The following is a 23,015-nucleotide window of genomic DNA, read 5'->3' on the forward strand; positions in this document are numbered from 1 at the left end:
AGGAGGGAAAACATTAGCAGAAGGAGGCAGAAACAGGGATAACTGATCCCACAATGTCACCAGAGCAACTAAGCAGATGCATGATGATCCCTGGTCTTAAGACAAACTTGCCCAGTTCCTCATTGAACCTGAACTCCAGAAGTCCTTATCTGGAGAGCCTCGCCATGGACAGGGCTCCGGGAACAACTCCAGATGAATAGCTTGCTCCTCCAGGGACAACTGGGGAGTAAAAATTCACCTGGCAACTTTCCATTCCTGGAGAAAGTGAGTGGCTGTTAGAGCTTTAATCTCTTTAATCTCTGATTTCTGAGGCTTCCCTAATGAGCTACATATTCCCAGACTTGGTGTTATATAAGTGGACCCTCACAAGGACCTTCAGCCATGTCAACCAATGCGGGAATACAAGACTAAGCACCCCGAGTATTAGAACATTGGTAAGCAACATCCCCATCTATGATGATCCCCTCGTATCAAAATGGAGAAAGCATTCGCAGAGATGACCACCAGTCCAGACCAAGGCTTGCCATGGTGAAGAGACAATAAAAAATCTAATCACTGTGACCTTCCATCCCATGACATCAGGAAATTCCACAGTAAAGGCCGACCTCTCCCCTTAGATCACACGTGACCCTTAGGGAGGTGTCTGATGCGGTCTTAACCCCATCCAGCATTGCTGTAGATGCAGTTAAGCCACATGGGGTGGGGAAGGCTGACTTGTACTGAGCCTGGAAAAAAGAAAACCTACTTCCCAAGACCTTTGGGTAAAAATAAATTGAGTAAAATTTACCAGCAACCTGATCAAAAGCACCTGAGCCTGCATAGCAAGGCATTGTCTCCAGGGGAAGAACCACTGTCCATGGAACAGTCTTCAGGGATAGGCTCTGATGTTCCAACGAGGTGCAAACTGAAAATCGAGAACTCAACTAAAACCAACCAAACAGCTGCCTCTGTTGCTTCCTCTACCAGGATCCCCTTCATAATAAGGAGGGGGGAAGGAGAAAGGAAATGCTTGCATTTGTGACCTAAAACGATCCAGCCAGCCCAGTCCCAGAAGCTATGTAGTCCTTCAGCCAAGCAAATGCAGATTCCTCCATAATCACACAGGAATTGTAGGAAAGTTGCCCCAGAAATGAGAAGGAGTCATTCAGGCCGCAACCATGCATATCTGGGCTGTGTGCCTGTAGAGAAGAACATTGGCAGCTGCATAAAGCATTCAGAGACTCTCCATAAATACTCTGGATGCATGGCTGTACCACCCGACATGAACACATGTACAGGCACTGCCTCACTCCTAACATCCCCTAGCCACACTGCACATGCAAGCATGCGGACCAGAATCCAAAGGTGGTGGGAGTGGAGAAAGATTTCCACCCTGACACAACTTCCACTGTGTAGTGCTCCGGTGGCCCTGGGAGGCACCCAACAATGCAACAGTGTAGATCCATCTAGTGTAATAATACCACAGTGCCTCATTACTGCCACTAGATGGAGCTGATGATCATAGGAAATCTCTAATATATGGCAAATATTTGTCATGACTGGGCAAATGTTTGTCACATTCATTCAACAATGAAAAAAAAATTAGATCTGCAAGTGTTTGTGAAAGGTTACACCACAAAATGTACTCAGCCAATGAGAGGTAAGGACTCCATTTTTATTTTTCTACTACTATTAAAGGCCAACATGGGACAACACTTCATCCGTGTCTTTGGTGATCTCTGATCTCCTTATGAAGTGTTTCTTACATGATGAAGATCAGCCATGGAGTATATCTGAGGTGTATATCAGGGGGTGCTTCTTCCTCACATGTCCAGCAACATTCATATAGAAGACATTTCCCGCACTCAATGCACTAATACACCTCGAGGGTTGTGTGGGATCCCTGATGTACAGGAAGACAGGACTTCGGTGAGTAACAATTCCCTCACTCAGGACAGGAATATAGCTTCTCCCCCGTGTGAGATCTCTGATGTTTGTGAAGATGAGACTTCACTTTAAAATATTTTCCGCACTGGGGACAGGAATACGGCTTCTCCCCCGTGTGAGATCTTTGATGCTTGACAAGATCTGATTTATTTAAAAAACATTTCCTGCACTCAGAACAGGAATACGGCTTCTCTCCTGTGTGCAATCTCTGATGATTATAAAGATTGGACTTATCTGCAAAACATTTCCCACACTCAGGACAGGAGTAGGGCTTTGCCCCCGTGTGAGACCTATGATGTTTGACAAGATCTGTTTTTTGTATAAAACTTTTCCCGCACTCAGAGCAGAAATACGGCTTCTCCCCCGTGTGCAATCTGTGATGATTAGAAAGATTGGGCTTATCTGAAAAACATTTTCCACACTCAGAACAGGAATATGGCTTCTCCCCGGTGTGAGACCTCTGATGTCGATAAAGATTGGACTTAAATGAAAAACATTTTCCACACTCAGAACAGGAATATGGCTTCTCCCCCGTGTGAGATCTCTCATGTCTGTAAAGATGGGACTTAGATGAAAAACATTTCCCACACTCAGCACAGGAATGTGTCATCTCCCCGATGTGAGACCTCTGATGTCTGTAAAGACTGGATGTCTGTGAAAAACATTTCCCGCATTGACAGGAATACGGCTTCTCCCCTGTGTGAGATCTCTGATGTTTGGAATGAGAGGACTTGATTGAAAATTTTTTGTTGCACCCAGAAAAGGGATATGGATTTTCCCCTGTGTCAATTATCTGATCATTATAAAAACTAGGCTTATCTAAAAAACATTTCCCACATTCGGGAAAGGAATGTGGCTTATTCCCTGTGTGAGATCTCTGATGTAAGGTAAGATGGGTGCTCTTTAAAAAGCAATTTGACTTCTCATCTATATGCAGTCTCTGATGTTTGGAAAGACTGGACTTAGCTGAAAAACATTTCCCGCACTCAGGGCAGGAATGTGGCTTCTCCCCCGTATGAGATCTTTTATGCACATTAAGGCGGGATTTAAAATGAAAACACTTCCCGCACTCAGTACAGGAAAACCTCTTATCTGTTGGAAGGACGGCACCGTCCCTCACAGCCTGAGGTTCCTCAGGATAAGAGGAATACGATGGTCCGGCACCGTCCATCAGAGTCTGAGGTTCCTCAGGATAAGAGAAATACGATGGTCCAGCACCGTCCCTCACAGTCTGAGGTTCCTCAGGATAAAAGAAAAAGGATGGTCCAGCACTTTCCCTCACAGTCTGAGGTTCCTCAGGATAAGAGGAATACGATGGTCTGGCACTGTCCCTCACAGTCTGAGGTTCCTCAGGATAAGAGGAATACGATGGTCTGGCACTGTCCCTCACAGTCTGAGGTTCCTCAGGATAAGAGGAATACGATGGTCCATCTACACTGTGTGGTCCCGGATGGACATTGGAGGTAGCCGGGTTTTCTCCTGGACTATACTGTGTGATGTCCTCATCTTCTACTTTACAGTCTGGATACAAAGTGAGACAATCCTCTGAGGTTTTCCTCATCTCCCGTCCATCTACTAAAATAGAAATACAAAGATTATTACTAGACATCAGCAGATTGGTTCCCCTAAACCAAGACTCCGCCCACATCAGACAGCTTTGTCTCTGAGGATCTTACAATTCCACCCTCAAGGTAACTAGTAAATGGGTCCTCTGATCTCCTACCAGTTCATTTCTTTATTCATGGACCTTAGTCAGAGAGTGAGGAAACAACGAGAACTGTCTTTTATAGGAGTGACAGTGATGAGGGGATTATAGGACGAGTGTCCCCTCCCCCTCTATCACTCATTACCATCTTCTCAACACCTTATTGACTCCTCCCTCATTATTTCTGTTTAAGGTTCCAAAGTTTGAGGATGTTACCTAATTATTACCAACCTACAGAAGTCTGTGCTCCAATCAAATCATCAGATATAAAGTGTCCAGCTGGTAGAAAATGGGTGCAAAAGTAGTAAGGACTATGTAATGTACAACTTACTGTATAGAATACAAAAGTTAGGACTATATAGTATTAGAATGATGTACAATATAGAGTATATAGTGCAGGGGTCAGGAGTATGTAACGTACAACATAGAGGATATAGTGCAGGGGTCAGGAGTATGTAATGTACAACATAGAGTATATAGTGCAGGGGTCAGGAGGATGTAATGAACATAGAGTATATAGTGCAGGGGTCAGGAGTATGTAATATACAACATAGAGTATATAGGGCAGGGGTCAGGAGTATGTAATGTACAACATAGATTATATAGTGCAGGGATCAGGAGTATGTAATATACAACATAGATTATATAGTGCAGGGGTCAGGAGTATGTAACGTACAATATAAATATATAGTATAAGGATCAGGACTGATAATGTTAGTATTCAGTAATCAAGTGCTGGGTGTTCAGTGTGACCCTATGGCTTTAAGGAGGGGTGGGTTCCCTCTAGTCACCTGTCCTCCATCTATCCCATTAGAATGCATGTGCTTCCATTGTGGAGACTCTTTAAAGGTAGAGTTAGGGACTGCAGATATCAGGGTGCCTTGCCGGGGCCTGCAGATTATGCATGTATTTGCAAATGTGTGCAACCAAACCCCTGTTTTTAACGCATACTGTCAGACAGGTCAATTTGGTTGGTCGCTGGCCGGTTGGTAAGTTGTGACTGGAAATCTCTTTGTTTTTTTTTACTTTTATCAGTAATCAACGATAGCTTAATATTTTACTTGAAGGGGGCGTGTCCTGCTGACTCCCCAGATGGCCACTTTCTAAGGAGCTCCCGGTCTCAAGCTTGCTAAGTGTCGGTACAGAGCGACAGATGTGCCCTGTTTTTGGCTCTCCGTAGACCGATGCTGGGAATAACGCAATGGGGAGCACAGCAGTCAGTGCCGCACAAGCTAACAGGTTTTTTTTCCCCCTGTGATGACGCAGGACTTCCAAGATGTCACCGATCCCCGCCATGTGTATCTGCAGGAAGACTCGGCATTGGACTCCATCAGCTCGGCTTCCTCAACCTGCACAGTAATCTGCCTCCTTGCTCAGTGGCCTGGTGAGTTCTCTCCCCCTGACAGCCCCTCCACTCCGAGTTTAGCAAAGACTAATGAAGCACTTCCCCCTTAAGAGCTGCTGGTTTTTCACACTTTTGGATTCCCCTGGGTTACCCGTAGCAACTGCAAGCAGAAATCTTAACACTTTATGTTCTTGGCTCAGTAAATGATACATATATCAGCTGCCCTAGGGGCGTGGTCATACCTACTGCAGAAACAGAGTGATTCCTTATCAATACAAATGAGCGACCTCTACAGGTGTACAAATTCCTCCTCCCATCTTTTTCCATTGCAGCCTGGGTAGGAATGGGATATTCTACCTCGGCGGCAATCCCTGGGACAGCACGAGCTGCAGAGGTGTTTGAATGGATTTGAACATTTGCGGACCAAAGAGTCCATATAGATAAAGCTGTTTGGGACTCCCAAAAACCTTCCATCACCAGAGGAGGGATTTCTTGGTCCTATGCTCATTTACAAAACCACTCCCAGTCTGTACAATCCACGTCCCTATTAATATGGGAGGAGGATCTTATTCTGTCCACCAGACTTCTATTCTGATTACTTGTGTTTATGTTGCTTAAAATAACATGTTGGGTTTTCTTGATTCACACAAGTTAGTTATATGCAGAGCACAGGCGCCATCTACAGTCCTTTTTTTGTATAGCTTCAGATGTTCTGCATAACTAAATATTGTAAACTCAGAATGTGTTTAATAAAGTTGTTAGTAAGCAGAGCATTCTGGGAAGAAGTTCTACAGGAAGTGAATCAGCCACCATTTTGTGAAGATACAGCAGGTAGCAAGGCATGTTTCTTCAATCTCTCGCCATCACCCGGGGGGGTTTAAAAAGTGAGATCTTGTTATCCCATCCTGCATTATAGATCATTGTTTCTTTGTAGTATGCAATATTGTACTGATTGATGTTTATTTTTATCAATTTGTAGTTTCACCTGGCTTGTTCTAATAAATCTGAGATGAAAGAAATATGGTATGTGAAGTTTATGGAGCAGGAAGGTTTAGCTCTCTGTCCTGGAAACAGAACAGATCTGGGGCAGACAATTACAGATAGGGAGTGGTTCCAGGCTTTCAAATCTGTATATAAAGTATCCCATTGTGTATCTCATTGGGAAAATGCTTTAAAGATTGCTCATCGGTGGTACCTAACCCCCTGCAGACTGGCATACATGTACCCTCATATTGCTCCAGATTGTTGCCGTAAATGTGGTCAGAGGGGGTAAAATGTAGTCAGAGGGGGTAAAATGTGGTCAGAGGGGTAAAATGTGGTCAGAGGGGGTAAATGTGGTCAGAGGGGGTAAATGTGGTCAGAGGGGGTAAAATGTGGTCAGAGGGGTAAAATGTGGTCAGAGGGGGTAAATGTGGTCAAAGAGGTAGCCAACTACATATATGTTATGGCAATGCAAATCCATTGTTAGTTTCTGGAATTCTGTATTTGTACTAATTTCACCCTGCAACGGAACCTCAACCCACACTGTACTTGTGGACTTCCGTCAGTATACGGCTTCCTCCCAGTCGTGAACATAGATATCAGATTTTCCCAGCTGCCCCCATACAAAGCTAGCCGACAACTTAGCTTGTACTGGAATCTTCCTAATACACATCTACGTATTGCTTTGATTATTTAAGCGTCACAGACTTCATGGCAACAGTCTATAGGTCTTGCAGTGTAAAGTGGGATCAAATCTTCATATTTCTTGAGCGATATTGTTGACAAATATTACTGTCCCATTTGAAGTTATCCAAACCATTTTCTCAGTGTCCATTAAGTATCTGTCTTTCACTCCCAGTGACGGTGAGTACCGTCACACACCCATTATCGGCATTATTACCTCACCTCCCCCACACTGAGCCCTGTTAGGCCTATCAAGTGATTGCTTCCCTAAACGATTTCACATTGTAGTCTTGCACATTTTGATTGCAGCCTGACTTCTGATCTTATGCAAATCGAAACAAGACTCCGCTCCTAATTTATCAGAAGTCATCCACAGATTCCACTTACAGTTCTTTACCTTTTGGCCTCCTGTAATGGTAGGGATACCAATTGTAGGTAGAGGAGTGGGAACCTTGGTTGAACACCTTAAAGACCCGTACACACGAGTCAAAATTCGGCCGGGAATTTTCGTCCGACGACCGATCTGCCGATTTTCGGCTTGTTAGTATGGTGCTCTCGTAAACCGACTCCGATTTTTTGGCCGAAAAAATCCTGGTGTGCAGGCTATAAAATATTTGTCGACCGTCAAAACACGTCCGATTTTCGTGCAGTCAGTACAGATTTCGATGGGGAAAAATCTTATGAGCAAGACTGGGCATGCTCAGAGATGAAAAAACACAAAGAAATCCAACACATGACATCACTTCTGAAGTAGAATTCTGTCGTGCGGGAAAATTCGTGTGCAGTCTAGAGCACATTGCAACCAACAAAACACCACTCTGGACAAAAGATGGAGGACCGGTCGGCGGAAATTCGTTGCGTGTGTACGGGGCTTAAGACTCTTATATTATACAGTATTTACTGCCCAACTAATGGGATCCAGTTTCCTGATTTTTAAAATATTGTTCATTCTAGTATGGATAAGATACAGCAGGTGGGTCCCTGTTGGTTTTCTCTCTTAGTAGGTTTAGTCTGTCATTTGTCTGTCCCTTTCTGTCTCCTTTGGACTGGCCTTAAAGTCGTATTCATTGACAGTTTTTGTCCCTCGCTTTGGTATATTATCAATGGAAATGTTGTACTATGGATAACTTTGTATTTTATATACTAAGTTCTTCCTGTCTTGATTGAATATTTTGTACTTAGCCCGGGCAATGGTATGTTGTTGAAGCTTCAATAAAAACCTAATGTCTTAAAAATGTTCACGAGACAAGTTGCAGAGGTCCCACACCGCCGCCTCCCATCTCCTGAGACTACACTCAGTGACTTGGGTGTGAGACTATACAGACATATCCATCCACCCGGCACAGCCAGCAGACAGCAGAACAAGTAACCCCGGGAGAATTGTTCTGTCAGAGATCTTACTAGACTCAGGCACGGGGAAGGAGACCCAAGAAACATGTCCCAGATGCCTAGATCTAGATCTAGAGACTCATCTGGTGAAAATGAACATTTTGCTGCCAGCTGAACCCCAGAATCTCCATAAATCCAGTCTAGAGACATAAATTGTGTCTGCAGCACAGAGAAGGAAGATTATCCGAGAGAAATACAGGAATACAGGACGGGGAACACAGCTCAGGAAAGTGACCAGGGGATTACAGGCTGATATCACCCAGTCCCCGCCCTACTCTGGACCAATCAGTGAGCAGTATGGGTGGAGGAATGGATTTAGTGTTAATGACCCACCTGTGCTAAACTCTGTAGGAGTGTCCTCCTCTAGAAATGTCCCCGTTATTCCATCCTCCTCCATAGACTGCTGATCATCCCTCACATACGTCTCTTCTTCTTCTGATTTACCCTCAACTTTAGAATCTCTCAGGTTTCCACTCTGAATATATAATAAAAATGATATCAATGGTAACAATGCAGATAATGTACAGATCCTAATGATACTATCAGTGATTGTTCCTCATCTACCTGATGATGGTGGGGGATGGTGTGACCTTCCTGTGTGGAATCCCGGGAATACAGAGGACGGGGACATCTCTCTGGTGGGTTCCCATTACTGGATCCATCTGTAGGAAACACACACACTGACTGAATAATAGGATTTTTCCTTCAACTTACCTGTAAAATCCTTACCTGTAATAATGACTATCTGGGTTATACGCCACCTAACGGTGAATGGACACTGGCAACCAATAAACAGGAAGTTCCTCCCATATAACCCCTCCCATACAGAAAGAACCTCCGTTTTTTAAGCAAGCAATGAAGATCCCAGAAAAGTGGGGAGGGACCTCTGTGTCCCGTGATGTACTCGAGGAATAGGATTTTACAGGTAAGTTGAAGGAAAAATCCTATTTTCTTTATCGTACATCACGGGACACAGAGCAGGTAATAATGACCATCTGGGATGTCCTAAAGCAATACCCTTGCGGGGAGGGGACACAGAATCCCAGAATTACCCCATGGGCAAAGAAAACAGGAACCTATACTGCTGCTTGCAGCTCGCTACTTCCAAATTGAGCCCCTTCTCGGGCTCTAACAGCCACTTGGTAAAATCTTAAGAATGTATGAACTGAAGACCAAGGAGCAGCTTTGCAAATCTGAGCCACAGACACTTGATGGTGCACTGAACATAAAGCACTTACCCTCTTGGTAGAGTGCACCTTTAACGTAAAAAGGTGGGACCTTACCCCTTAAACCAGAAGCCTGAACAATGACCTGACGAATACACTTGGAAATAGTGGAACTAGTTCCCGCTTGGCCCTTTTTAGGTCCATCTGGCAAAACAAGGAAAGCATCAGTACTACGGATTAGTGCTGGCATCTTTAAATACACTTCATCAAGAGAATGGAACAGATTCTCTCCTGTAGTTTGAGGATTCGGAAAAAAGGAAGGTAGAACATTGTCCTGGTTTAGATGAAAACCAGAAACACCTTTGGTAAAAAGGTTGGATGAGGACGAAATAACAACACTATCCTGATGAAGGATCAAAAATGACTCCTTACAGGAAAGAGCCGCTAATTCAGATACCCTTCTGACCGAGGTTAAAGCACCTAAAATACATATTTCCTTATCAAAAGCATTAAGGGAATATGTAAAACAATAACTTATTTTCCGCGCTGTGATGTATATTTTGGTGAAAAAATAAAATATAAACAATGTATAAAACCTGAAGCTGCTGCTCACTAGGTAAAATACCAGAAAAAACTAAAAGCATAAATAGACAGCGCTAACAGGTGACAAAATGTAAATGAATTATAAATATATATAAATGTGCTACAATAATTAATTGGTGCCCTAAAACATTGATGCTCTAAAAAATTGATTGGTACAACCAAAAAGTGTATATATAAACAATACATATATAATAAATACTAAAGTGCTAAGATTAAGTGTCCATAATATAACCATTAAAGTGCAAAGTGATTTGTTAAGGTGCAGTCCAAAAAAATGCTTCTTCAACACAAAACTAAAGTGCCAAACAGGTGCTCGAATCCATAAAAGTGCCCAAGTGCTCTTCAGGAAAAAGGCCCCCAATGGGGATGCACTCACCAGATTTTGGGTAAAAATGAGCCTTGAACATGTATAATGTTCCTTGATCGGATCACAGGATCAATGCAGCTACCCTAGCATATGAGATATCCCTCAAACGGATGGATGGATGACATGCACCTCATAGACTGGCTCCTTAATAATTCGTCTCCTCTCTCTCTCCCATGTGTGTTTCAAATAAAAAGAGAGAAGCCGTACATAGTGAAGCCCGTAATATTTATTTAAACCAGAATGGTAAGAATAATACTCACAAAGTATCTTTAAAAAATCGGCAATGAACAGCATTAAACAGCCTAGCACAGTCAATCCTCCAATTTCCGTGTCGCTGCCGGCGTGCGTTCCACGGTGGTTAACAGGAAATGACGCTGCAAAAGCTCCGCTGCCCGGAAGTGCGTCGACGCGTTTCGCCCGCCTTAATGGGCGTTATCAAAGACATCACTTCCGGTAAGGCGGCTTGTGTTTTTATACTTAATTGACTCTACTCGCAGCCAATCGAAGGAGAAAAGGGGGGTGGCATCCAATCGAAGCCTTGGAGTATAGAGTATATGCCACCCCCCTTTTCTCCTTCGATTGGCTGCGAGTAGAGTCAATTAAGTATAAAAACACAAGCCGCCTTACCGGAAGTGATGTCTTTGATAACGCCCATTAAGGCGGGCGAAACGCGTCGACGCACTTCCGGGCAGCGGAGCTTTTGCAGCGTCATTTCCTGTTAACCACCGTGGAACGCACGCCGGCAGCGACACGGAAATTGGAGGATTGACTGTGCTAGGCTGTTTAATGCTGTTCATTGCCGATTTTTTAAAGATACTTTGTGAGTATTATTCTTACCATTCTGGTTTAAATAAATATTACGGGCTTCACTATGTACGGCTTCTCTCTTTTTATTTGAAACACACATGGGAGAGAGAGAGGAGACGAATTATTAAGGAGCCAGTCTATGAGGTGCATGTCATCCATCCATCCGTTTGAGGGATATCTCATATGCTAGGGTAGCTGCATTGATCCTGTGATCCGATCAAGGAACATTATACATGTTCAAGGCTCATTTTTACCCAAAATCTGGTGAGTGCATCCCCATTGGGGGCCTTTTTCCTGAAGAGCACTTGGGCACTTTTATGGATTCGAGCACCTGTTTGGCACTTTAGTTTTGTGTTGAAGAAGCATTTTTTTGGACTGCACCTTAACAAATCACTTTGCACTTTAATGGTTATATTATGGACACTTAATCTTAGCACTTTAGTATTTATTATATATGTATTGTTTATATATACACTTTTTGGTTGTACCAATCAATTTTTTAGAGCATCAATGTTTTAGGGCACCAATTAATTATTGTAGCACATTTATATATATTTATAATTCATTTACATTTTGTCACCTGTTAGCGCTGTCTATTTATGCTTTTAACATTAAGGGAATATGCCTGATAGGTTTAAAAGGCTGCTTCTGCCACTCCGAGAGCACAAGATTCATAGGGGTGGCTTAACTGGCAGAACCATGCGAATCACACCTTGCAAAAAAGCCCACACCAAAGAGTGCATTGTCAATGGTCTCTGGAAAAAAAACGGTAAGGCAGAGACTTGTCCTTTAAGGGTTCCTAATGCTAGTTTCAAGTCCACCCCTATCTGAAGAAAAGCAAGAATTCCACCAATGACATACTTACGAGGATGCCATTTCTTGGACTCCCACAAAGAGATGTAGGATCTCCAAACTCTATAATAGATTCTCCTAGAGACAGGTTTACTTGAATTTATTAATGTGGCCAGAGCCGGACCCGAGATCCCCCGATCTCTAAAGATTCTGGTTTCAATAGTCAGACCGTCAAATTCAGTGATCGTAAAGTAGGGTGGAATATGGGACCTTGGGAAAGCAGATCTGGACGACATGGAAGCAACCATGGTTCACCCATGGCTAATTTTACGTTCTTCGTGTACCAAGGTCTCCTGGGCTATGCCAGAGCCACCAGGATCACCGGCTTCCTTTCCACCTGAATTCTGCTCAACAGACGTGGCAGAAGCTGGATCAGAGGGAACGCATAAATCAGGTTGAACCGAAACCAAGGGGTCACTAAGGATTCCTTTCCGATATCGACCAGGTCCCTGGTTCTGAATAAAAAGCTGTCCAGCTTGTTGTTGAAGCTGGATACCAATAGATCTACATCGGGGGTACCCCAACCTTGACAGATTAGCTGAAACACATAGGGAAGCAAGGACCAGCCAGTCCCCTGAAACCAGCTGCTGGCGACTTAAAAAGTCTGCCTGCCAGTTGTCCACACCTGGGATGAATATCGCTGATAGACACGGAACATACCTCTCTGCCCATGATAGGATGTGGCCCCCCTGATGGTTGTTATAGGCTACCAGTGTAGCGTTGTTGGACTGAATCCTGACAGGACACCCTGCAGTCTGGTTGTCCAAGAAACCAGCGCCAAACGGGCTGCCCGGATTTCCAAGATGTTGATGGCCAAAACCTTTTCCACCTGAGACTACCTTCCCTGAACAGAAAACCCCTCCAGGACAGATTCCCAGCTCACAAGGCTGGCGTCTGTGGTCACTACCTTTCAGGTCACAGGTAGAAAAGATTTCTCCTTGCTTTAGGTTGTTGAGGACCAGCCACCAGGCCAGATCCTGCCTTAGCCTTGGAGAAAGGAAAATTGGGAAACTCAAAGCTTGGACCTTTTTGTTCCAAGCGGACAGAATACTGTTCTGAAACAGTCTGGAGTGGAATTGTGCATAAGGGACTGCTTCGAAAGAGGTCACCATCTTGCCTAGCAGTTTAATGCACAGCCATATGGAGGGAAACTTTTTTGGGAAACCAGACTTCTTAGGGCCAGAACCTTTTTGATGACAAGACAATCTTTTCCTGACCTGTGTCGAGAATCAGACCTAGATATTCCAGAACCTGAACAGGCCTTAAGGCTGATTTTTCTAAGTTTATAATCCAACCCAGGTCTTCTAGAAACTGGATCGTCAGGGAAATATCCCATGTTAGACCTGGGCTTAACCGAGAGCAGCAAACCGTCTAGGTATCCCATTACTGACATGCCCCGAGACCTTAGAAAAACCAACACTGGGGCCAGGACCTTTGTAAACATCCTGGGAGCTGTGGCCAGACCGAATGGTAAGGCTACAAACTGGAAATGGCACTGCCCTACTGCATAACGCAGAAACTTTTGATGGGGCTTGAAAATTGCCACATGGTGGTATGCGTCCATGACATCTATGGAGGCCATAAAATCTCCTCTTCGTAGAGAGAATACCACAGAGCAAATTGATTCCATGCAAAAAGACCGATTGGTCAAATACTGATTCAAAGCCTTGAGATCCAGAATGGGTCTTACCTCGCCATTTGGTTTTGGCACTGTAAAGAGGTTTGAGTAAAAACCTGTGAACCTTTCGCTGGTTGGAACCTCCACAATTACACCCTGTACCCACAGACGTTCCAGGGCTTGGAACAAGGGCCTTCTTTTTACTGGGCATGTAGAGACATTTGAGCCCCGAAACCAAAAGGGAGGAAACTCCTGGAACTCTAACATGTAGCCCTGAGTTACTGTGGATATGACCCATTTGTCTTGTACCACTGTTACCCAAGCCTCTGAGAACCGTAAGAGCCTCCCCATACGAGTGAGTGGGGGCGCTCCCTCATAAAGAAGACTTGGAACCTGTCTTAACAGGCCTTTGGACACAGGGTTTTTTCTGACCTTGACCCTGAGGTCTTCTGAACCCCGACGGCTGAGGCCGGCGATACTGCTGATGTGTTAGAAGGAACAGTAACGCTTAGAGCCTTAAAAGATGTTTATTCCTCCTTTTAACAGATAACAATGCACTTTTCCCACCTGAGATCTTACGGATGTACATTTCCAAATCTTCACCAAAGAGATGTTCCCCATGGAAAGGAAGAGCGGTCAGCAGTTTTTTACAAGGTAATTCTGCTGACCAACTTTTAGGCCACTGTACTCTGTGCATATGACCGGAGAGAAGGGCCACCAGGGAAACCTGTTGGAAAGAATCCTTGAGGACATCTATCGAAAAGCAAAAAGTGTGAGGAATCTCTTCAGCAGATTCCCCCTGACTAGGCATTATACTAGTCAGCTTCTTAACACGGTCTTTTAAAGACTGACAGACCCCTATAGCTGCTATAGCTGGTTGAAAAGCAGAGCCAGCGACAGCAAAGGAAGCTTTAACTAAGGACTCCAATTTTTTATCTGTTGGCTCCTTAAAAAACTTGGGCATTCTCGAATTTTTATTCACAGAAGAAATTGCAGCGTCTACCGAAGGCATACACCAGTCTCCTCCATAGGATAGAGCAAAGAAAATCTCTTTGGAGGCATGAACAACCTGTCAAGATGTGAAGGACCCAAGGAGGAAAAGGAGGCTTCTGCCTCTTCTATAGGAGGTCATTTAAAACCAGTCCGGACCATCTCAGTAAGGGACTGAATTAGTAAACTCAGAGTGAGATGCTGAAAACGGTTCCTCAGAGTCCGAACCCTCAGAAGAAGAACCATCTCCAGCCTGCCCCTCTTCCAAATCATCAACGGCTACCTCCTCTACGTCTTCTGCCCACTTTGGCTCTAAACCAGGGGTTCCCACAAGACCCTGAGAGCCCAAGAGCTCTGCTGTACCCTTGCTGGGCCCGGGCCCAGGAGAGGGGGGATCTATCCCGTTTTCTCTTCTCCTGTGAAACAGAAGCTATTTTTCCTTCAGGGCTAGCCAAGGCAGATGCCAGGTCATCTTTAGTAACAAAGTTAGACACAGAGGCATTGGAGGTAGCAACAATACCTGACAAGCGTAATGGCTCAGACTGGCCAGTTGCTTCAGGCCTCTCAGGGGAAGATAGCACAGCAGGAGCCAGGGCTTGGACTATTCAATCCTGTTGAGGGAACACTTATCCCTTTCCCTGCTGCGCCCCCCCCCCCCACTTCTTTTTTGAAAGACGTTGCTTTAAATAAGTAAGATCCAGAAGTGAGGTAAAAACCTGTTGCACAAAAAAAGGTAGATACCAATACTGTGATCCAGCACTGTACAGCTATCACAGAACAATTCCCCTTCTCCTACCGTGTAGCCATGCCAAGACCTCCAGATTCCCACGCCCAAACAGAAATTATAAACCTGCTCTATGTCCCATAGGTCCCGGCCAGCAGCTTAGCAAATCGCATCCAGCTAGCAGTACTCCCAGATAAGAGCGAGACAGCGTGCCATGTGCACGCTCGTGACCTCAGACGAGTGCACTTTGCGTGTGAACGTACTGCGCAGGCGCGGAGGAGGGTTCTTTTAAGACAGATTGTGCGCACGTGCGCCCAATAGAAGCCTTTAGAGATACATAGCCAAGCTGACCTGAGCTCCCAGACACAGACAGGTATACAGGCTACCAATACATTTCTGCAGAGTAGTGACATCTAGCAGCAAAAACACGGAACTTAAATAGATAAATAGTGCCGCGCAGTTAAAGTGCTCACAGAGGGATATATACATATAAATACGTGTAAAGATATTAAATTATTAATAAATGATAAAAATTCAATATAACAGGGTGATCAACCTCTGTGAATAATAAGAAATAAATAATTACATTAGTGACAATCAACACATTAATCAGAGTGATGAAAACGTGCAAAAGTGATCAACAAATCAATAAATGTGTAAAAATCAGTAAATAAATATAATAAGTCCAAGTGATTAGAAGAACATTTAGTAAGCGGAATTCACTCATATAAAAGTGACTGATAGCAATCTCTTCCGTGAGAATAATACACTTCCCAAATAAATGTGAAGGAAAATATATATATATATATAATATACATTTATAGTCCACTTCAAAAGTGACAAGTATTGTCTCCAAGTGAATCCTCCGTAGTGAGTAGGGATGATCAAACTTTTCAAAAGTTCGGTTCGACCAGAACACCCGAACTTCCCGAAAGTTCGGCCCGGATTTCAGAACCTCATTGAAATCAATGGGACCCGAACTTCGGTAATCAACAAACACCATTTTGAAGCCATAAAACCCAATAAATGCCCCTAAAAAGTGCCTAGGGTTCTGGGTCATGCCCCAGGGACTATTAATCACACAAAAAAAAGTTCTTAAAAATTGTAATTTTTGATAGAGAGCCAATTATTGAAATAATTATTGAAAAAAAAAAAAAAAGAGATTTCTTTGGATTTAGTATCTGGGGGGTCTAAGAAGTGTACCTGTTAAGTTTCAGCTCTGTAGCATGTCCAGAACCAGAAAAAAAAGTTTGTTTGTATTAGAATTAATATAGAACAGGATAGTGGCTCCGCTATTTTCACACCTTGCCGGTTTTGTAGCAAGCGTTTTTTTTGGGCATTTTTTGGGGGACTTTGGAGGCAGGCAAAACATCTGAACTTCTGTATAGGGGTATATATACACACACACTTATATGTATTTATACACATACACACATATAGGTGTTATAGCAGAGAAGACATATGGGTGTTAATTATTTCATAAGCGCAAGTATAGTGTTCTGCTACTTTCACACCTATATATGTGTATGTGTATATATACATACATGTGTGTGTGTATATATACCCCTACACAGAATTTCTGATGTCATGCCTGACTACAAACATGTCCTCAAAAAAGCCCTATAAATGCCTGCAGCAAAAAGCCGGTGACAGGGGCGAAGCCATATCACTGTTCTATAAGTGTCCTAAGAGAAACAATCTTTTCTCTATAGCGGTCACCCTGACATGGAAGGGTTTTGTCACCCTGCCATAGCAGTCAGAGTCAGTTAACCCTACACTACACTACAGTCCCCTTACACTTTAACACTTTCCCTACAGAAACTAGATTATTAAATCTAACTATAGTGGAAAATAGCACCCTAACTACACTAGATATCCCTTTCCTCACACTAATAATTGCTAAATGACACTTTGTAACAGAAGTCACAGAACTGCTTCCACTCTCTTCCATGTCCCTGTATTACAATGCTAGGAATTTGGCGGGGCTATCTTATATACTGGGGGGCGTATTCACTAATGATTGGCCTCTGGACCCCCTAGTCACTCCAATCACATTCCTAGCATTCTCCTGCCCCCTCAATTGGCTTTTACAGATGGTTCTGGTCCAATCACGGGCTTTTAAAGCCCATTTCCTGTCCCATTGCATTTTGGTCGGTTCTGGTTGCCGAATTCCGAACTTTTTCAGCAAAAAGTTCGTAATTCGGCCGAACCCTCGAACAGCCAATGTTTGGGTCCAACCGATGGTCGACCCGAACCATTCAGTCATCCCTAGTAGTGAGTCGTGCCTTCACCTCAACACCCTATGTGAATGGGTCCTCACCTCAGCTTCACTGACCTAGCAATTAACCTCGGTCTCACAGCGCAGTGTCCCCCTTTAGGATCACCTTTCTTGGGGTCAGAGATGGTTGATCAGTCCCCTCAGTTGAGCGTCCCAATCTGGACAAACTCCCCTTATAGCAATCAATCGATGTGACATGAAAAGAAGTGGACTATAAAACTTTTGTTTTTAAAAACACGGTACTACAGCCCTGGAGAGAAAATGTGCAATTCCTTCCCTGCAATCTCTTTTTTTTTTTTTTTTAAGAGAGGAAAAAATGAACAGACTTACCAGTCCCGCCACAGGGTCCTATACAGGACCCAAACTTCACCCATCAGGGCGGGCTTTGTCAATTAGACCTTCAAGGACAGGGTCCCTCTTATTTTTTGGGGTCCATACCCGTGGATCTGTAGAGCACCCTGCTGGCAAACTCCTTGGGATAAATATGACCAGGGTTCCATTTATCAGGGACCAGCGCTCAGATGGCTCACATTACAGGAAAAACCCCGGGTCTTCTTAGCCGAGGCTCGGGTACCATCCACATGGATCTGAACAAAACGCCCCTTTACTGGGACATCATTTAGAATTGAAGAGCTTTAACAACCATGACCACCACCTTCAAGACACTGGCAAAAAAACGGAGGTGTTATATTGTGTTATATTGGAGAAACTTCCTGTCTATTGGTTGCCAGTGTCCAATCACCTATATGTGGCGTATAACCGAGATAGTTATTATTACCTGCTCTGTGTCCTGTGATGTACAACAAAGAAACATTGTTTCTATGTGTTTATCAGATGATGGGGGATCTAGGTGGATCCTCCGTACTGCTCTCTCCTTTACAATAAAGTCTCCTCTTACCCGGTGATGTGAGGGGCGGCTGATTCTCCATCATGACGTCCTTGTAGAGATCCTTGTGTCCTTCTAAATACTCCCACTCCTCCATGGAGAAATAGACAGTGACATCCTGACACCTTATAGGAACCTGACACACACAATGATACAGTCACCATCCAGACACATCCCTTGTCTGTTACTGGATAATGTCCCAGAATTCCCAGCACCGCTCACCTCTCCTGTCAGCAGCTCCATCATCTTCTTGGTGACTTATAGAATCTTCTCCATGTTGTGTCTCTCAGGTTTTAGGGAGTCACATGGAGGCACTGTGATGGTCATATGATCACCTGACTTCACCAGAGGAAATCTCTGTATTGAGGAACCAATAGGAATATCATGTTAGAGTCCTAGAATCCTCCTCACCTCTCCGGTCAGGTCTGTGTTTTATTAATAGAGATAAGAGTGATGTCATGTGACCTCCCAGAATCCTCCTCACCTCTCCGGTCAGGTCTGTGTTTTATTATTAGAGATAAGAGTGATGTCATGTGACCTCCCAGAATCCTCCTCACCTCTCCGGTCAGGTCTGTGTTTTATTATTAGAGATAAGAGTGATGTCATGTGACCTCCCAGAATCCCCCTCACCTCTCCGGTCAGCAGGTAGATGATCTCCAGGGTGAGGTTTAGTATCTTCTCAGTCATGTGACTCCGGTCCTCCTCCATCCTCATTGGTCGTGTAATCTATATAGGTTTCCCTGTAAACCAACAATTGATGAGAGAGAATGATGTGGACTGTACTGGTTGTACAATATTAGGATGGGGATGTATGGGGGGATTATATGAGGGTAGAACGGACCCTGGTGGGATTACACAGAGGAACATTCAGTTTAGTGTTCTTTTGATCCAGAAGTCTCTTACCTTTGGCTTTACAGATCACAAAGTCCTTTTGGCTAGTTTTTCATCTGCTGGTAAAGAGGGACAAATGAGATTCCATTTTTTTCTAAACAACGCCCCCCATCCCCCACACCTAATACAAGTCATATAAGTTGTTTAAAAAAAAAAGACTACTCGAGAAATAAGAATGAGGAGAATGTTCCGGCCCCGTAAGTGGGGAAATATTGTGATCCTGAAGGGGTTAATCTAGGTTTCCACACTATATATGTGTGTATCATCATCTGCTGGAGATAAAAGAGGTCACAGTGACTATGGAGGAAGAGGACGGACATGACGGGGGGTTACTGGGTGTAAATAGAAAATAATATCTTATTACCTCCTCTCCTGCCACTTCCAGCAATGTCTCCTCTCTACTTCCTCCTGTCTCACCTCTCACCCGGAAAATCTTTTTTATATCTGACATCACTTCCTGTCTGTCCTGACATCACTTCCTATGTATTCCATAGAGACTTCCTGTCTGTATTCCATAGAGACTTCCTGTCTGGGTGGAAGTGAGATCTCCACCTTTTGGAGCTCAGAGGAACTGCAGCCCTGAGAACCGTCTGGTAGTGTGAACACGGCCTTGTGCTGTGTGTGTATATACTGTATATCCTTCCCCTTTCTCTCCTCCCTGAGTGTGTATGAAGAGGCGGAGCTCCTGCTGGAACAGCGGTCGGAGGAGGAAGCCGAGTCTAGGAGGGAGACTGACAGAAAGCGCAGCAGACGTGAAGGATGTTTGTGACTCTGGTAGATGAAAAGCTGGGAGTCATATTGCTCTGGTGAGTGGGGAAGCACTACTAAGGGGGCGCCCTCACCATCACGTGTGTAAGAGGTGGAAGAAGGCGTGGCTACACTACAGCTGGCATAGATTGGAGCACAGAGAACTTTCACACCTTATCAACTTTTCATTCATTTGTGGACTTTTTTTTTTGAGCAAAATAAGTTAATTGAAGTAGATGAAAAGTGGAAGCAGTGGACTTGCGGAGAACACTATATTGAGTAGGGATAGACCGATTATCAGCAAAGCTGATATGCACTTTCCCCGTAATATCGGTATTGGCCCAGGAACTGGCCGATATTGCCAACATTTTTGTGACGTCATTCTGCCTTCTTAGGCTGCCTCCCTCACCTTGGACAGCCTTGTCTGGAGTCGGGACTAGTCTCACGGGAGTGTATCACAGCCATACACCCACCCACAGCAGCCCGGTGCCAGCCACCCACAGGCCCTGTACCAGCCAGCCACCCACAGGCCCTGTACCAGCCCACCAGCCACCCACAGGCCCTCTACCTGCCAGCCAGCCAGCCACCCCAACCGCCCTGTACCAGCCCCCCACAGGCCCTGTACCAGCCCGCCAGCCACCCACAGGCCCTGTACCAGCCAGCCACAAGCACTGTACAAGCCAGCCAGCCACCCACAGGCCCTGTACCAGCCTGCCAGCCACCCACAGGCCCTGTACCAGCCAGCCACCCCAACTGCTCTGTACCAACCCACCAGCCACCCACCCACAGGCCGTGTACCAGCCAGCCACCCACAGGCCGTGTACCAGCCAGCCACCCACAGGCCGTGTACCAGCCAGCCACCCACAGGCCGTGTACCAGCCACCCACAGGCCCTGTACCAGCCCACCAGCCACCCACAGGCCCTGTACCAGCCCACCAGCCACCCACAGGCCCTGTACCAGCCCACCAGCCACCCACAGGCCCTGTACCAGCCCGCCAGCCACCCACAGGCCCTGTACCTGCCCACCAGCCACCCACAGGCCCTGTACCTGCCCACCAGCCACCCACAGGCCCTGTACCAGCCCACCAGCCACCCACAGGCCGTGTACCAGCCAGCCACCCACAGGCCGTGTACCAGCCAGCCACCCACAGGCCGTGTACCAGCCACCCACAGGCCCTGTACCAGCCCACCAGCCACCCACAGGCCCTGTACCAGCCCACCAGCCACCCACAGGCCCTGTACCAGCCCACCAGCCACCCACAGGCCCTGTACCAGCCCGCCAGCCACCCACAGGCCCTGTACCAGCCCACCAGCCACCCACAGGCCCTGTACCTGCCCACCAGCCACCCACAGGCCCTGTACCAGCCCACCAGCCACCCATAGGCCCTGTACCTGCCCACCAGCCACTCACAGGCCCTGTACCTGCCAGCCACCCACAGGCCCTGTACCAGCCAGCCACAGACCCTGTACCAGCCCACCAGCCACCCATAGGCCCTGTACCTGCCCACCAGCCACTCACAGGCCCTGTACCTGCCAGCCACTCACAGGCCCTGTACCTGCCAGCCACCCACAGGCCCTGTACCAGCCAGCCAGCCACAGGCCCTGTACCAGCCAGCCACAGGCCCTGTACCAGCCAGCCACCCACAGGCCCTGTACCAGCCAGCCAGCCACAGACCCTGTACCAGCCCACCAGCCACCCACAGGCCCTGTACCTGCCAGCCACCCACAGGCCCTGTACCAGCCACCCACAGGCCCTGTACCAGCCTGCCAGCCACCCACAGGCCCTGTACCTGCCAGCTAGCCACCCACATGCCCTGTACCAGCCAGCCACCCACAGGCCCTGTACCAGCCAGCCACCCCAACTGCTCTGTACCAACCCACCAGCCACCCACAGGCCCTGTACCAGCCAGCCAGCCACAGGCCCTGTACCAGCCAGCCACAGGCCCTGTACCAGCCAGCCACCCACAGGCCCTGTACCAGCCAGCCAGCCACAGACCCTGTACCAGCCCACCAGCCACCCACAGGCCCTGTACCTGCCAGCCACCCACAGGCCCTGTACCAGCCACCCACAGGCCCTGTACCAGCCTGCCAGCCACCCACAGGCCCTGTACCTGCCAGCTAGCCACCCACATGCCCTGTACCAGCCAGCCACCCACAGGCCCTGTACCAGCCAGCCACCCCAACTGCTCTGTACCAACCCACCAGCCACCCACAGGCCCTGTACCAGCCAGCCAGCCACAGACCCTGTACCAGCCCACCAGCCATCCACAGGCCCTGTACCTGCCAGCCACCCACAGGCCCTGTACCAGCCAGCCACAGGCCCTGTACCAGCCAGACAGCCACAGGCCCTGTACCAGCCAGCCACCACAGGGTGCCAGCCAGCCATTAAGCATTAACCAAAAACATGTTCAGTACCGGATTTATGTCAAAAAATGTCTTTATTTTTCAAAACTTAAAATATACTAAATATCGGCCGATACGTTGTTAACAAAATATCGGTATCTGCCCTGAAAAAAACATATCGGTCTATCCCTAATATTGAGTACAAAATATTGTATGATTCCATGAATTTGCACAGGTTTTTAGTTTATTTAGTATAGCAGCAAATATTATAAAATTAAAGAAGTAGGTGCAAAGTGGAAGAAGTGGATCTGCATGGATCAGCATCTTGAGCACAAAGCACTTCATGTTGTATATGAATTTGCAGATGCATCAGTTTCCTTCATTTATTGCTAAACACCATAAGATGAATGAAGTAGGTGTAAAGAGGAAGCAGTGGATCTGCAGAGAATATTATTTGGAGCCCCTAGCACTTTATATATGAATGTATCCACATATTTTAGTGTATTTGTGATGATTTATGTGCACACACAATAGGACAGCGCTGTGATACATAATGCTCTTCTAGGTGATAAAGGGAATTCTTACCTTTGTTACAGCAGCAGTCCGGTAGAAGTTATTTTTGTAGGTATTTGAGGTGTTACACATAGCGCAGGGTTTTCCATTTATATTGGTGACATAATTGCCCAAATCTGGGGATCCGGAGCCATTTCCAC

The 23,015-nt window shown here is 45.8% G+C and overlaps 1 protein-coding gene across 1 annotated transcript in view; it reads right to left on the reverse strand.

Annotated features, from left to right (window-relative positions):
• Positions 1-1,541: 1,541 nt before the first annotated feature.
• LOC309567520 (uncharacterized protein) overlaps positions 1,542-23,015 on the reverse strand; it is a gene marked incomplete at its 5' end in the record, with an annotated part of 1,161,679 nt that continues 1,140,205 nt past the window's right edge. Inside the window, one exon of the mRNA XM_082272904.1 lies at positions 1,542-3,166. Within this exon, the coding sequence (XP_082129030.1) occupies positions 1,925-3,166 (1,242 nt within the window). The 3' untranslated portion in view covers positions 1,542-1,924. The remainder of the gene's footprint in view (positions 3,167-23,015) is intronic.

The sequence above is a fragment of the Pelophylax lessonae genome (assembly GCF_965119305.1).
Source record: "Pelophylax lessonae genome assembly, chromosome: 11".
In the NCBI taxonomy this organism is placed as follows: Eukaryota; Metazoa; Chordata; class Amphibia; order Anura; family Ranidae; genus Pelophylax; species Pelophylax lessonae.